General features: G+C 44.5%; 2 protein-coding genes across 8 annotated transcripts in view; one reads left to right on the forward strand and one right to left on the reverse strand.

Annotated features, from left to right (window-relative positions):
- Positions 1–9,396, reverse strand: part of NF1 (neurofibromin 1) — a 156,989-nt gene extending 147,593 nt beyond the window's left edge. For 2 of the 5 annotated variants that reach the window (XM_083587336.1, XM_083587335.1), the window contains exons 1-2: positions 9,051–9,396; positions 1,269–1,412 (exon numbers count right to left, since the gene is read on the reverse strand). In XM_083587336.1, coding sequence (XP_083443462.1) covers positions 1,269–1,412; positions 9,051–9,110 — 204 coding nt within the window. In that variant the 5' untranslated portion in view covers positions 9,111–9,396. The remainder of the gene's footprint in view (positions 1–1,268; positions 1,413–9,050) is intronic. The other 3 variants (XM_083587339.1, XM_083587337.1, XM_083587338.1) reach the window with 3 other exon arrangements.
- The window catches only part of EVI2A (ecotropic viral integration site 2A), a 234,222-nt gene that overhangs the window by 102,948 nt on the left and 114,788 nt on the right, over positions 1–16,486 (forward strand). The window lies entirely within an intron of this gene.

Here is a 16,486-nt window from a genome sequence, read left to right on the forward strand (position 1 = left end):
AATCCTCCCTGGGGAGGAGACTGCAGAATCAGCATGCCAGGACCAGAAAGGCCTTATCCACTATGCTACCACTTCCCCTCATTGGGTGGGGGGGAAGGTAGAGAGCTACATTTGTGGAAGGCACAGAAATCGAACAGGGCTTCACAGCTTAAACACAGGTCTTCTCTATACCTTCCTCATTCCCTTTCCTCTCCTGACCCAGTAATGTTCTCTGTAAAACCATCCTAAAGCACATGAAAACCCTATGCATACAGGTTTTATTCCAAACACAGAATTTAGATTACCTTGGGAACAGAACTTGGACTTTGGGGTGTGCAAACCAGTCAAACCCACAACATTCAGAAGAGAGATAAAACGAGGAGGCATCCGTTCCCTAGTGCAACATCTGGCCCTCCAGATGTTGCTGAACTACATCTCCTATCAGCCCCAGCAAGCATGGTCAACGCCAGAGAGCATCTATAATGATCCCTGCTTTTCAGTTAAAATTAAAGGGCATATCCTTCAGGACTAGACAGTGGGTGGGTGGCAGGGAAGTTGAATGATGTTAAAACTTTGAGCTAACTCCCAACAGATACAAGACTGAACATGGAAAGATGAATGGCATCCTATTATTCAGGCCTCACCATGTTCACTAAACCCCTTAATGTGTGCCATAGCTTGCTCCTTCACATAAACAATAGCAAACAATGGCCATGCTTGGCTTTTTACCCCGTCCCAAAAGCCACTGCAATCTGCAATTGAATCAGGATGTCTCTAATTAACCACAATTTCCTGTTTTGTCCATACTGTAAACTATGGTCACCAGTTTCAGAATTACCTAAAATAATCAATTTCAGACCATGGTCTAAAAACCTGGTTTGTTCCAATGTAATGGGAATGCATGGCTAGTTAGAGGCTTCCTGTTTTAACCACAGCTCATGCAAAGGGTTCCCATGTCTGTGCAGATCTTGGCATCATAAGCTGCAATTGTCCAAACTGGGCCAATATCATTTGTCCTGGTTACACATAAGACAGGACTTATCTAGTTTGATCTTGTTTTAAAGAAGCTTGTTATTTCGAACGAGGGGAGCATTTTTAATCAACAGCATTGCACATAGGAAATCAAGATATCAGTGTGTTTACCAAATACCAATGGAACTACTGGCATCCAATATCCGCTGGTAACTGGGCAAGCAAACACACATATTCCCTTCCAAACCTAAGGTTCCTTCATCTTCTGCTTTCCCCGCCTACAATAAGCCTATTAAGCGCAAGAGGATAGCACTTACCATATTGTTAACATTTTTTAATATATTGGTGAGGCCACTGATGACCAAGGAAAACTTGTACTTTGAAATATTGATGAGACATTCCTTGTTATGTTCCGTGCTGACTTTGGTGTGGGTATTCTGTTGACTAGCTTTGATTGGTAGCTGCAGGTGAGGAGGAGAAAGAAAAACAGTAAGCATTCACTTAGAAAAAAACTTCCAGAGCTCCAGTGTGTCACACTGAAGGCTTTTTCCTTTAACTTTTCATGCAAGAGCTCTTTGGGTATGCCCAAAACCAACATGGGGGCAGTTTCCAGCTCTTCCCCACCCCCACCCCCATTTAAACAAGCATGGGAAGTGTATGCGAATGTTCATGTTCAGATACAACACTAAACCATGAACGAGCCTAAATTTCTCCTGAGCTTGCATGCTCTCTCACTTTCCTCTCCTCCTACCACAGTACCAGGAGACGATGCTTAGAAGCTTTTACTTTTGCTGTAACTAAAAGATCCAAATTTGCCCTCTTGAGAGGATGAGAGGGAACAAATCAGAGGGGAGGTCAGGCTCATTCCCATAGTGCTAAATCACAATTTAATGTTGCATCTGAACAAAGCCACTGAATTTTCCCATCTTAAAATATTTACAAGTATTCAATGAAACAGTTCTCCAGTAAAAAAATTTGACTGTAGCATTTAAAGCACATGGACAGTGCAATCCTATGCATTTCTACTAAGCCACCCTGAGTTCAATGGGACGTACACCAAATTAAGTGTGTATAACAGGTGTGGAGGAGTTTTGGCCCTCCAGATGTTGCTGAGCTCCATCTCCTATCAGCCTCAGCAAGCATGGTCCATGCCCAGGCATGATGAGAGTTGTAGTTCAGCAACATCTGGATGGCCAAAGGTTCCCCACACTGACAGTATAAGATTGCAGTCTAAGGCTGAGTACATTCTATACCTTTAAAGCACATTTGAAGCACAGTTTCCACCTCAAAGAATTATGGGCCCTATAGTTTGTTAAGAGTTGCTGGGAATTGTAACTGTGAGGGCAAACTACAATGCCCAGAACTCTTGGGGGGGGGGGAACGCTGCTTTAAAAGTTTAGTGTGTATGCATGCAGCCTAAGTGTGCTTTACTGTTCAATTACTTCTAGTTATTGGAAAGAACTTCTGATATATTTATGCAGCATGTACAATTAAAGCATGGCCTTCTAAAATAAGTTGTGTTTACCACCAGGGACCTTAATTTTAACCTGCCATAGCAAAAGCACCATGAGCTTCTGTGAATGGGACAAGCCCCAGCCATGTGAGATTGTCCACAACAGGATAACACATATGTTCAACTTTCTCAGACCCTAGGTGCACCCTGAACCCCACCCACCCTGAAAAAAAACGAACTGCGCTCTTCCTTCCTTTCACCATCCATGCCTATCTTTCTCCTCCCTTCCACTCTGAGAACAATTTGAAAGAACATGAAACAGTTCTTCTGGGGAAGCTAATCAGATTTGATCCTGACAGTTGCCTGGATGGGAGACCACCTGGGAACCATAGCTAAGCTGCTCTGAGTTCACCACAGGAACTCGTTTTAGTAATTTATGCTATAAACTCGTTGAATAAAGCAATTCATTTTCTCCCTGTTTCCTGCCTACTTATGACTGGGGGAGAGGAGACCAAAGAAAACGAAAATGGTGGCAGTGCTGATGCGACCCACCTTGCTAGGTTCCAAAGACCACAGCCAATACAAACAGGGCTGAGTCCAAGATGGAGCTGGAAAGGAACAGCTGGGAGCCTTAAAATGCGCTCCCCGTTATTCCTCAGCAAATGGGGCTTGCCTTCGCAACCAGTTTGGAACTGGCTTGTTTCCAACCAGCAAGCATAGTTCGCATTAACCACAGTTTGTTGGATCAGATGACATTATAAACAAAAATGGAAGCGAAATCCTCTGAGCTCCTCCTCATGGTTGCACCAGAGGAGATGCGGGGGTGGAGGAGCACATGAGCCCAAGGCTTGCTGTGGATCACTTCTGTCATGCTAGACCATGGTCCAAATGCAGCTGCTGTGGCCTGAGATATCCCATACAGGAACTAGCTATTGTCAGATGCACTTCATCATTGAAATTAGAATCAAAGAGTAGCTTTGAGTTGCATTTCACTACCTGTCTTTTGTAACCTACTGCAGAGGTATTGGGCAAAATGTGTTTCTAACAATGTTTAGCTTCTCTCTGAACTGTATCAGTTAAAACTCAAAAGTTCGGAAGTCCCCGCAGCAGCACAGATAAGATTTGAAATGACTCCACAAATCCAAGATATTAATCCTGCTCCGTGAACACTAGACACTTTGTTTTAAGCTGCATCCATAAATTCTTCAAAAGGTCACAGACCAATCATTTCCCTCATGCGTCATTTACCAGTCAGTTGGTCTCAATTGTTGAACAAAACCTTGCAGAAAACCCCACTTTGAGGAAGTTTTACTTTTGATCAAAGCCAACAGCTTTTTGATGGAAGCAGCACACAACAGACACAAAGTGCACTTAGAAAAAAAAAAGTATTTCACACAAAGTGGGGATGGTTAATCAGCAAAAACGTACTGAAATTGTTTTCGTTTGCTTTCTATTAAAACCTCTGAACACTGGAGACCTCCAGCTGAATCGCTGTGAGGAACCACTTCCTTTATCAGCATCTACTATTATCACCAGCTGCAAACTTAGTAGTGCACTAGATAAGTTTCAGCCACTCTTAATGTACTCCTCTGTTAGAATATAATTCCCACAGCTGCTATTCCCTGACACATGAGCATACATGTGGGACTGAAATATATGGAGTTGCAGCCTAATTTCTGTCTACTAGTCCACTTTCTCCACGAAGCCAGATAGACGGATCAGAATAAAAATGCTTCTCACCAGATTGCTAAATCTTCGTCAGAGTAGTTTCCAAGGTTCGAGACCCATGAAAATTAGTTCACCTGTATATATTACATAACTTTATACCATGCTTATTCTGACTTTTCTTGAGGAAACCTGTCACCAAGAAATGCTTATCTACTTACTTTTTTAAATGAAGGGGGACATTTCTACAACTCTTCCTAGAAAGGGAAGAGTGTACACCCAAAATGTTAAAGAACTTCCAAAGAACCTGAAATTTACCTATTCCCACAACACAATGGTTACTAAAATTGTCCCAAAGGATGCTTTTGTAAATCTCTTTAAAACGGAAGGGAGCAAAGAAGTGTAATACCCACCCAATACTCAAGCCACAGGCCAGCTTAAAGCTAAAATTTGGTGAGCACTTAGTCCCAGTTACACTGATTAGACAATTCTGAATATTGTATATTTGCATACCTAACTGGGAAAACATGAGAGCATAAACTAAAGTTTACCCCGCAAGAAGAGCCAGTGTGTAAGCCACATATGAGATGGAATGCCAGGATCTGAAAATTCCATTACCTCTTCACCAGATTCAGATTTTTTTTTATTTTGGAAAGCAGAGAGGTGGCTCCCAGGAACCATAATCTAAATTTGCATAATGCAGACTTCATTTCAGATTATATATGACAATGGTTTGTTTATGTGTGTGTTTTTAAAAAGCTGCAACTCAAGACTACTTCCCAGATGAGCAACCACTAAGCAGCTATGAAGGCACAATCAAGGACTGTTGCCAATTTCTGCCTGTTTATCAGTACTGTACCTCTCTCTCCTATATGATCACGTTTGTCAGGAACACAACAGTGCCTTTACAGCAGTGACCCCTCACCTTTTCAACTCCCTCTCCCTGGAGATATGTTTGTGAGGGGCTCCCTCCTCTGAAGATTTCATTTTTAACCCACCTTTGGTTAGGGTTCCAGTGCAATTTAAAACTTGCTTTTATATTTTTTAATATAATTTCTATTTTGTCCTTCATCTGAGGATCACAGGGCACCTTATAATATAAATACACACCAAACAAAAACAATGCATTTCACAATAATCTGGTGGTGCAGTGTAGCTAGAAACATGACATATGCCAATGAAAAAGGAAAAAGCCTAATTTTATAAGTTTGATCAAAAGAAATCATCTCCTTCTGTCCACAGCAATAGCCCAGAAAGTCCCATTTAAAAAGCAACTGAATTTCCTTCCAAGAAAGCAATGTAGGATGAAGTGCAAGATCCTACTGGGACAGTAATTTCCAGCAACTTCTCTTTGCAAGGGAAATCACATCTTTTGTAGATCACTTTGAGAGCTTTGGCTGAAGAGTAGCTAGTTAATGCCTTAAATAAATAAAATACTTTGGGGGGAATTTACTAGCATGAGAAATTAGCTCATCATTAGAAAGTGTCATTCTTCCAAAGTAGGAAATAACTCCCTCAATATCTCTTTCTTTAAAGATAGCATAGCAGCTACAGGAAAGTGTTTGAACATTTTAAGTCCATAACTCCTATTGTGTTAGCCAGCTCAATTCTACAAGGAAAATGACAAATCTTATGGTGTTTCACACAAGCAGTATGCCCCATTTTCCGTACATTACTGCCCCCTTTCACATGGAACAAGGATGAAGTCTGCCATGTTAATACCCATCTAGCTGAATGGACGCAAGTGAAAAGTGATGCATGATGGGGCAAAATTATGGGGCCAGAACTGGCACTGACTGATTGTTGTATCCTTAGGGTTATAGGGAGCAGCTCAAGGAAAATGCTGATATTGTGTGCAGAAACTGTGAAAAATGTGAACTTTGTGTTAGAGATTCATTAGGAAAGGAAGTTAAAATAAAACTGCCAATATTGTAATGCCACAATACAAATCTATGGTGTGATGTGTATAGCTCTGGTTGTTTTCCGCTGCTCAAAAAGAACACAGCAGAGCTGGAGAAGGTTCACTAAATTATCAAGGAGATAGAACAGCTCTCCTATGAGGAAAGACAACAACGTTTGGGCCTTTGGCTTAGTAAAAAAGGGACTAAATAACAACAAGATGATAGAGGTGCGTAAAATTATGTACTGTGGGGAGAAAGTGGACATAAAGGTTTTCTTTCTCTCTCAAAACGCTAGATGCTGAATATTGGAAAATTCAGGACAGACCAAGGGAAAGACTTCTTCATGCAGTGGACAGTTAACCTATGGAATTCAATGCTGCAAGATGAAGTGATGGCCTCCAACTACAACTGCTTCAAAAGAGGATTAGACAGATTCATGGAGGATAAGACTATCAGTGGCTACTAGTCACAATGTGCTGCCTAGGATTAGACGCAGTATGCCTCTGAATACCAGTTGCTGAGAATTTTGAGTAGGGGGAGATCTACTGTGCTCAGGATTGCTTAGGGACTTCCAAGGGGCACCTGTCTGGCCAACAGGATAGTCGACTAGATGGGTCCAGATATAGACCTGATCCAGCAGGACTCTTCTGCCCAGAATGTCACAAAACAAAGCTCTCTTTCAATGGCTTGCTTTAAAATGGATCTAGTAGGCCACTCAGAAGGGCAGTTCCATAATTATCTCAAGTTAGTGTATCCCCTTATTTCCCTCCTCCCAACTCACAAGCAGCAAGTCCCAATTTGTTCAAAAACTTCAACTGATGTGAGTGGTACACCCACTCACAGTAGTAACCCCTATTCCCATGCTGCGTAACTGGGCGTTCACTGGGCCCAGAAGATCCCTTCAATGATCGATAGTATATCCACCTGTTCTTTCAATCCTACTGCAAACCATCTGTGCCCCGTTTTCCATACATAAGCACCCCCTTTCACATGGAACAACGATGAAGTCTGACTACATCTATTACTGCATCTTTCATTCCACAGGGCTCCCAGTTCCCACATCCAGCAAGTGAAGAGTTCCAATGAGCCAAGCTGCTTCTCTTCCTTTTTCCCTCAAAGACCCCAACTTTTACAAATCCCAGAATCATACCTTCCCAAAACCCAAAGATTGAGCCCAATTTCTTCTACATTTTTTCTCTTGAAAGAACCCTAGAAGGGACAGTTCCTCAGCAATGTGGGGTGCACAGTTTTCCAGCGCTATATTTTTTCAGTGAAAAATGTTCCATTTTGTAAGTTCATTAGGAGCGACAAATTGATGCCAACTGCAAATGCAATATTAGGCAAACTTAGCATTATCAACGCATTTAGCTTTCTTTACTAAATACAAGTAAAATAGAAATGTTAAGGTGGCTAACCCTTTGACACTGAAAGTTTCCTACTGCAAATTATCCTATGCAAATCACCATTTTTGGGGGGAAATATCCAGATAAGCCACATCATCCAGCTACTTCTTTATTCCATTCAAGGAAGACCCGTTTTCCAGTTCTCTCTTGACTTAAACATACACATCCAGCCCTCACAGAGTAGAACTCAATTGGTACAGTTGCCAGCATCCAGCTCGGTTGGTTAGAGCATGGTGCTATAATGTTGCAGATTTGATGTCCTTAAGGGACAGCTGCATGTTCCTGCATGACAGGGGGAAGGACTAGATGATCCTCAGCGTCCCTTCCAACTCTATCCCGTGCCATTTCCAAAGAAAAAGAAGCCAGCACATCCTTAGAAAGGGCCAGTAAACTCCATCCCACAAGACTGAAGAAAAGTACTCTGGTACCTTGCAAACTGGAAGGTTTATTGTGACAGAAGCTTTCAAGGACCAAAGCCCACTTTTGTCATATGCACAGCCACCTCTAGACCACGAAAGCTTCTGCCACAACAAATGTTTTAAGTATTTGAGGTGTCATAAGTTTATTTTATTGCAAACCTATTGCAAAGGAATAACAACAGCTGTTTCTCATCTCCCCTCAAAAGTCACACAGCCCGTTGGTACCACTGATAAAGTGATACCCAGCTAGATCAGCTACTGCTCTTCAACTCACCTCCAGGATGCCCTACTATAGCTGTTACTCAAAAGAACAACAACACACAACTCCAGTGCATCTTTGGCGGGGCAGAGGGGAAAGTGGGCTCACCCTACTAGAAATGAGCTTTAGCACATCATCCGCACAACTCAAAGCAGGGTGTGGGCAGGGTTCCTAAATGGCCAACACCAACTCTCATCCCTCAAAGACCCCAAGACCACAGTAAAGAACAACCATATATACAATTCCAGTGCAAACTGGATGGGGGGGGGGGAGAGTGGAAAGATGGGATTCATGCCCACCACAAATGTGCATGTTCCACACTCTTTATGTTCTCGTATAGAGAGAGATGGGACTCTTCCCCCCACCCTTTAATCAGTTTGGGTGTGTATTGTCTGGGAGCTCTGCAAGGATGCTTTGCATCCATAAACAGACACACACTGACTAAAAGGCACTAGCACATCCCTAAAGGGTCCCCTTCTCCTCTCCCTGAAGAAGACCAGAGAGAGTGAGGAAAACGCACACACGCTTTTCCCTTGCATGGCACCCCAACTCCTCAATCTTTTCCCCAGGAAGCTTTGCCTTCCCACCCAGCCACCCCCCCCCCCAAAAAAAATCACGGCATCCTTTGAAAGGAGCAGAGGGAGTTACCTCGCAAAGGCATCCTCCCTAAGAGGTTGTGGGCTCTCCTTCCTTAGAGGTTTCTAAGCATCTGTCAAGGGATGCTTTAGTCGAGATTCCTGCATAGCAGGGGGGTTGGACTAGAGGACCCTGAGGGGACCCCTTCCAACTGTACAATTCGACGACACTTCGGCTCTGAAGTCGTGAGGGGAACGGGCCCCCTCAGAAAAGACACACACGCGTATATAAATATGTATGCATTCGTCCCTGCTTGGAAAGCCCCCCCCCCGAAAGGGCCTTCCAGCCCTTCCCCGAAAGGGCCCCCCACCCTATGCCGCCTCTCTCCCCCCCCACATATCCTGCAGCCCACAGGGCCGTTACCTGCTCGTCGAAGCGGCTGACCACGGCCTGCACCCACTCCACCGGCTTGTGGGCCGCCATGTCCCGCCGCCCAGCCAGGCGGGGGAGGAGGAGGAGGAGGGTCTCGACGCCCCCGCCCCTTCTTCCCCCTCGGCTCGATCCGGCCGCCGCCGCCGCCGCGCTCTCAGCTCCCCTCCTCCTCCTCAGCCATCACAGCCTACGAGCCACCATGACACCACACCGGAAGCGGGGACCAGAGTCCGCCCCCAACGCCAGCCCCGGACGCCGGGAGAGAGAGGGAAGCGGGGGGGAGCGACAAGTGGGGCGGGGGTGGGGGGGAGAGCGAGCGAGAGAGGAGGGAACCAAGGCAAAGCGCATGCGCGACGGGCGGAGGGAGCTCGGGCCGCGACGCATGCGCGCGCTCGCGGTGGGTGGCTTGAGGGGGGAAAGAGCTCGGAAGCCAAAGGGCAGCGGCGCACGCATGGGGAGAGGGTGGGAGAAAGCCGAGGCAGCGCGGCGCAGGCGCGGTGGGTGGGGATAAGGGCGCATGCGCGCGGGAGGCGGGGAGGGGCGCGGGAAAGGCGGAGGGGTAGAGCGCAGGCGCGGCGCGGAAATGTGCGGCAGGGTTGGAGAAAACTGAGTGTGAAAGCTGACCAGCGGGCAAAGGGAAGCACTACTGCGCAGGCGCGGCGAAGAAGACAGTGTGGATTGGAAGAAAGTACAGTAGCTGGATTTATATATTGCCGGTTTTTTAAAATCAACGCTGACTTTACTGGGGCTGTTTTTATTATGCTTTCCTTAATGATTTTAGCTTAACTGCTCGGTATTTTTTTTGTGTACGTAAATGATGAAGATATAGGATGAGATATTAAAAAAAAAAACCCACAAAAATTGAAATCCACCGAAACCAGATGTCGAAATTTAAACGTTTGTTTAATTGATGGACAAAACAGCCCGAACAGGAAGGCATTAAATGCAGCATTCCTATAACTCTTTTTTAAAATTTATGTTTTGTTTTCCATGGTACAGAGGATACATTTGGGGTAAACAACTGTTAAAACAACAAACAACTTCTCGCGATAAAATTACAGACTGCATTCTATAACTCTTGATTCCTCTAACAACATAAAATTGTAGAGTTGGAAGGGACTCCAAGGGTCATCTAGCCCAACTCCCTGCAATGCATGCCATTTTAATTCTCTAGCTATTATTCTTGATGAGTCAGATGGACGGCATACAATAATGATGATGGTGATATACTTCCTAGTTTCCTGAGCTAGTTTATTAGGACAAATGGGGCTCTTCTCACCAGTGTTGAGTCTGCTTACGGTTCTTAAATTCCTTCGTGACCCTGATATTTCTGCTACCAGTTTTGCAATATTTTTTTTTGCCAGTTTGTCCACTAGAGGTCACTCGCTTGACGCGAAAACATTTGGTGCGTTAAGGGGTGGAGCAGAGACAAGAGAAAACCAGAGCGTACTTTGCTTTTATTTATTCAACAATTCTCTGTTCCCATATTTCTTCACTGTCATTGAGACTTTAAGCTGGAAAGTTCCCCCCCACCGAGCTACAATTTGCAGAGCGGCTTACAACATGCAAAAATACATAACTGCAACACAACGAAAGAAGACTGTGAAACAGGAAATCAACCATTAAAAAATACAAAGCCAAACAGAACAATTTCCACATAAACTGCAACAAAATAAAAGAGACAAAAAACCAACAGCAGCAACTCTCCCCTTTCCATATGCCTTTCCTTCTTGTTTGTCCTTTTTCCTGTTTTGTGAACATTAATAAATATAGCTTTTTTTAAAAAAAAAAAGGTTGAATGCAACAGATGTTGAGAGCAGGTTCTTGACTGTTCTTCGCATGCAACTCCTTGCCTTTCTGGACACAGCTCTCTGTTCAGAAAAGCCTTCGTTGCAGGCCTAGCCTTTGCTCCTTCTGTCTTCATCATGACAATAGTGCTAGGATGCTCTGTGATACCATTGCATATCATTAAAATGTGTCCCCACCCTGGATCCAGTTCCCTTTGCAGGATCACATTGCTGGAGACACTCCTGTCTGCCCACATTTTTTGTTCAGCGTTGAGCCTGATGAGGAGTTCTAGCTCACAACTTAGTGACATCTTGGCTGACCCTAATGCAGGTGTTTTTACTGCTTATTCCAGCACTGATGTTAACAAAGACTCACTGCACAATCTCAGTTATCCCACACACCCCAATAAAGAGGAGAAATACCAGGATTAGAGAGAGGCGACTGTTGTGTGTCTGTTGTGTAAAAACCCTGCAGATCAGAAGGAGTCACATGTGCCTAGCTAAAACTAATGACAGAGAGAGATGAACGCTTGTTGCCTCAGGCCCTATTCACTGAAAAAACAACCAGGTCTGATGCTCGGTGAGTCTTGTGACCTTGTCATTGCATCATGAGCTTGGGATATAGCCACCTCCTTACATGATTTCATGGCATCAGGGTAATGAGGGAACTCCATTATTCTGATCTGTAACCTGAACATAGCAAAGACCAAACAACTGGGTGAACTTTCTGTTTTTACGCTACAGGAAGGAAATGAAACAGGTGAAAACTATGTCAAGCTGCAGGGCATCAAGCCAAAAGTCCTGTTTGTAAAGCATGAGTCAAAGCCTGCGAGATCAGCAGTATATCCAGGCCTGCCAACATATAGATCTCACATATTCCTCTGCTTTAAAAATAATAATTGCTGCACATGCAAGCACCCCTATGGTGGAATCCTGACGTATATTTTGCTCTAGAAGGCTTAGTTTGGTCAGTATTGAGTATACATTTGCAGAGTTAACGCTAAATACATTACAGTGGGACCTCAGGTTAAGTACTTAATTCATTCCAGAGGTCCGTACTTAACCCGAAACTGTTCTTAACCTGAAGCACCACTTTAGCTAATGGGGCCTCCTGCTGCTGCCACGCTGCCGGAGCACGATTTCTGTTCTCATCCTGAAGCAAAGTTCTTAACCTGAAGTACTATTTCTGGGTTAGCGGAGTCTGTAACCTGAAGCGTATGTAACCCGAGGTAGCACTGTACTTCTGGTAAATGAGCCACCATAACTGGTAGAAGACTGAAAATTTGTGTCCCAGGCTTTTCAGACTCATCTAACTCATGTACTATCTGAAACCAAAGGGGCACATTGGTTTCCAGATGTGAAATATATTAGCATTATTTTCAGCTCTCCTACCCTGCGACACAGGCCTGAAGTTCCCCACCTTTGGGTTATGTTATAAACAGGCTTCTCCTCCTGCCCCAGTTCTGTCCTTGCAACAGCTCTGCGAGGTAGGTTAGGCTGAGTGATGGTGACTGGCCCAAGGTCACCCAGTGAGCTTTAAGACTGAAGGAGAACTTGAAACCTGGTCTTGCTAGTCGCAATGCACTTGGCTAATTCTCACAGATCCATTGCATTAGTTTCTTCACTTTCTTTCCATGGGAACACAGAGCGTTGGCATGAGATTGGTCAAAACCTGAGTTCAAGTCTAAAACAACACCAGATGTTCCTAACAGCTGCCCTGAGAAATCCGCTTTGGCCTTGTTTGAGCCTCATTTTTCCAGTTTGTATGTACTGCAAAAGGTGCTCTTGGAACACTGAGCAGACCTGAGAGTCTTCTTCCAACCACACCTGTCTGCATATTAAGTTTGTTTGTGCTGAATGTACTTTAGGATCCAGCGGCATTCCAGTGGAAGGAGTGGTTGATTCTCTGCCAGGATCTGCTTCTGCCTCCAGGCAGGTCTGCTTTATACTGAGAGGAGAGATCAGGGATGGCAACTGCCACGGGATCCTCCTTTGCAATGCATTAAGCGCAGGGAGTGGCAGAAAAGAATTTCCTGAAATTCGTGAATCTAGGTTACCATGTGACAGCCCCCGTGGAAAGGGTGTACAAAGTTTGCTTTATGGCATCACATGCTTTAAGAGATCTAATTCCTCCAATTATTAGACTTCAAGTTTTTCTCTCCTTTACTGTAGCTGACCGTTCACTAAGCTGCAATGCCCAGCACCCTTTACAAACTATAATTCCCAGGACTCTTTGGAAGTGGGGATGTGCTTTAGATATAGCCTTAAAGTGCTATTGTGCCACATCAATGGTCATGAAGAATCCTGGGAACTGTGGTTCAAGGTGCTGACCTCACAGAGCTACAGTTCCCAGGATTCTCCATCACTATTGAAGTAGTGTAACAGAACTTTAAAGACTTTCAGACTTACTGATTTTCCTGAGTCTAGACAAGTTGTTTCAGGGAGATGCCCTCCCTCTTCCCTCTGTTTCACCCGTCTTCTTGCTGCCAACCAGTCAGTAGGCTACAGTATATATATATCTTTAAGAAGGCTTTTGACACCCTTTATTAAGGCTGCCATTATTAAGGTTGCAACCCTATGCAAATGTACAGGGAAGTAGACCTGAATGAATGTAAGGGGACTTGCTTCTAAGTACAAAGGAATGCACTTAGGAATCCTAAGTGGAATGCTTGATTTCCTTTCATTATAAATAATTTGCCTTTTAATAGATTTGGATGCACTAGTTTACCAGGACAGGTCACATCTACGCCATACATTTAAAGTACATTTAATGCACATGGTTCCCCCCCCAAAAAAATCATGGGAACCATAATTTACCTCTCACAGCGCTACAATTCCCAGCACCCTTAACAAACTAGAGTTCCCATTATTATTTGAGGGAAGCCTTGTGCTTTAAGCACATGTTGTGGACGTGACTGCAGTACTGTCATACGGCACTGTGTCTTAACTCCGTGCAATGCAAAAGAATGTACTCTGATGTAATTCTGCAAAGTACCAAGACAATTGTGACACTTTAAAATGAATGAGGCAAAACAAATAGTAGAGGGTGTGCCAACTCAGATCTGGGGAGTGCCAGACACGACTTTCCCTTGCACATCTTCTGCTGCAACCCTTGAGAGTCTCCTTAACCTCAAATCCAGGCAGGGCAATGGAGCACATACTGTAATTACAGGGTTGCTACTTAAATTGGAAGCATTGATCTTTGTGCCAAGATGCAGGTAATGAAATTAATAGCTCTGCGATTATATAACATGGCCTTTCCCTGAAAGCAAACGTCGTAAGTTTTATGTAAACCATATTGCCTTGGCTCTTACTGCTGGGGAAACAACTCAACCTCTTGGTTCTGTTTCTGCCCAAATATTTATTGCATAAATCGGATCAGTACATAGGCAAAGCACTGGTTACAAGGTATTGCAGGCAGAAAAAAAGGCCTAGGTGCATCGCTGAGCGCTAGCTAAGATATTAATCCAACAAGTAGCACGCCCCCTGCATCTTCCTTTCAAAGACTGGGGGCAGGGGGGCACAGCTCTTAACATGGCAAGCAGCTGGATCCTCAGGAATGGGCAAGTAAACACATAGACATCAACTGTCCTGATTTAGGCAGGACATCCCGGAATGATAGAAACCATTCTGTGTATAAGACGACCCCCAATTTTAAACTTAAAAAATTTGGGAGGGAATATTGTCTTATACACAGAAAAATATGGTAAATATCTTGTCATGTTTGGTTCTGTGTATATTGTAGATATAAAATCTCTTATTGCTTTATTATTATTAAAATGTTGAAGAAAAATAGAGAGAAAAATAAACTGCCGAATAAAGGTTATTATCTTGTTTTGCGACCACAGTGGAATAGCTTTATCAAACCACAAAGCAGAGCTCCTTTGAAGTCCTCTTTGGAACAATGCGTCCTCAAACTCAGATCTTGTCCATGCTCTGAAGCTGAAAGACAAATGTTAAGCGTCCGGGTCTTTTTCTTAGGGAAAGGGTAGCCAACAGGAGGAGACGCCTGAACAAAGCAAGGCAGATATAGGATAAAGGCAGAGTTGTTCATAGGCAAACAACTGTGGAAAATGCATTTGGCTCTCAAGAGCAGTTGTGCTGACAGAAGGAAGCAGGCCAAATGGCATCTCAACAGCCAGACTTCCCTTCGCAAGGGGTGGGGATGGAACTTGGGAAGAAGGGCCTCTCTCAAACCCTTGGAATGGTTGGCCTCTGCACACAATATCTGTGTTATGTCCCATAGTTGAGTCAGAGGATTGGAATCTTTGCCTGCCCAGCAGCTTATTCGAGTTAACCACATCCAATCGACATGTTACTCTGCGTCTAAAGGCCCTAGTGACAGTTCGCCTACCCACAGCAGCGACCAGAGGAGAAAGGGCTGCTGGGGGGAGCATAGATAGAAGAAACGCCTTGGTGCATCTTCTAGCTGCGAAAGTGGATTCCTCCATCTGCCCCAGCTGCAACAAAACATGTCTCTCCCATATCGGTCTCTGCAGCCACTGTACCTCTGCGACAGTTTTAACTTTACCCCCGACAGCATGGTCTTCCATAGTCTCCTAAGATGGACGGGTGCCAACAACAGCCTTGTCGCTTCTACCACATGACATGCCCAGACATTGTTTTTGCCACATGAGACTCTTCCCCAGCTCCTACGTACCTATGGAACGGCCCCAAGGGTCACCATTCAAGGACTGGTGGTGCCACCATTGCACATGGAAGGAACCAATGAATGAATGGCAATGACGTCACATCCCCCATGGAGCGCTATGTGGTTCCATAGCCTGGCTCCTGCATGGGCCAACCAGACTGTTCGCTCCACCACAGCGATTGAACCTGGGACCTGATCGCATGCAGATCATCATCTGCTCGCCCCTGGAGCTATGGCCCTTTCCCTTCCACAACCTCCTGGCTGCAACCTGGCAACTTTATCTCAGCTGGGAAGCTATAATCCTTTAACGGAGGTAGGTGACAAGCTCCCACATAGGCAGCCAAAACCCTTTTTCCAGGAGCTCAAGTGTTTCAAATAGCTGCTTCTGAGGTTGTTTTGACGAGGCATTTTAATCATTAACCACTTTAAAAGCTGCTTTCCTAGAGAGAGGCCAAATATGGTTATTGTATTATAGGGTAAAAGGGTGAGATGCCTTACATTACATTAAAGCGAGAGAGAGAAAGGGAGAGACCCTGGACGTCATTGCACCTAGGTTGTCCTATGTCACCTTCCCAGTTTCAAGCAGGGCGACCAGATGCAAAACACACCACAGCTGTCCTATAATCATATGCGTCACCCTCATTATCTAGGGTTGGCATATTTTGAAGAGCAAAAAAGAGGACACATTTGCCGACTTATACTTTTAACTATGGATCTCTATGCGACTCTCATCATGGCATATGGACATATGGCATGCCAAAGTTGGCTTCCAAGCCATTTACAAATACAGCGGTACCTTGGTTCTTGAATTTAATCCATTCCGGGAGTCCGTTTGACTCCCAAAATGATTCAGAAACGAAGACAAGGCTTCTGATTAGTGCAGGAGCTTCCTGCACTCCATCGGAAGCCACATCAGACATTCAGCTTCCGAAAAACGTTTGCAAACCAGAACACTCACTTCCAGGTTTTCGGCATTCGGGAGCCGATTT

The sequence above is a fragment of the Podarcis filfolensis genome, assembly GCF_964270895.1.
Source record: "Podarcis filfolensis genome assembly, chromosome: 15".
Classification (NCBI taxonomy): domain Eukaryota; kingdom Metazoa; phylum Chordata; class Lepidosauria; order Squamata; family Lacertidae; genus Podarcis; species Podarcis filfolensis.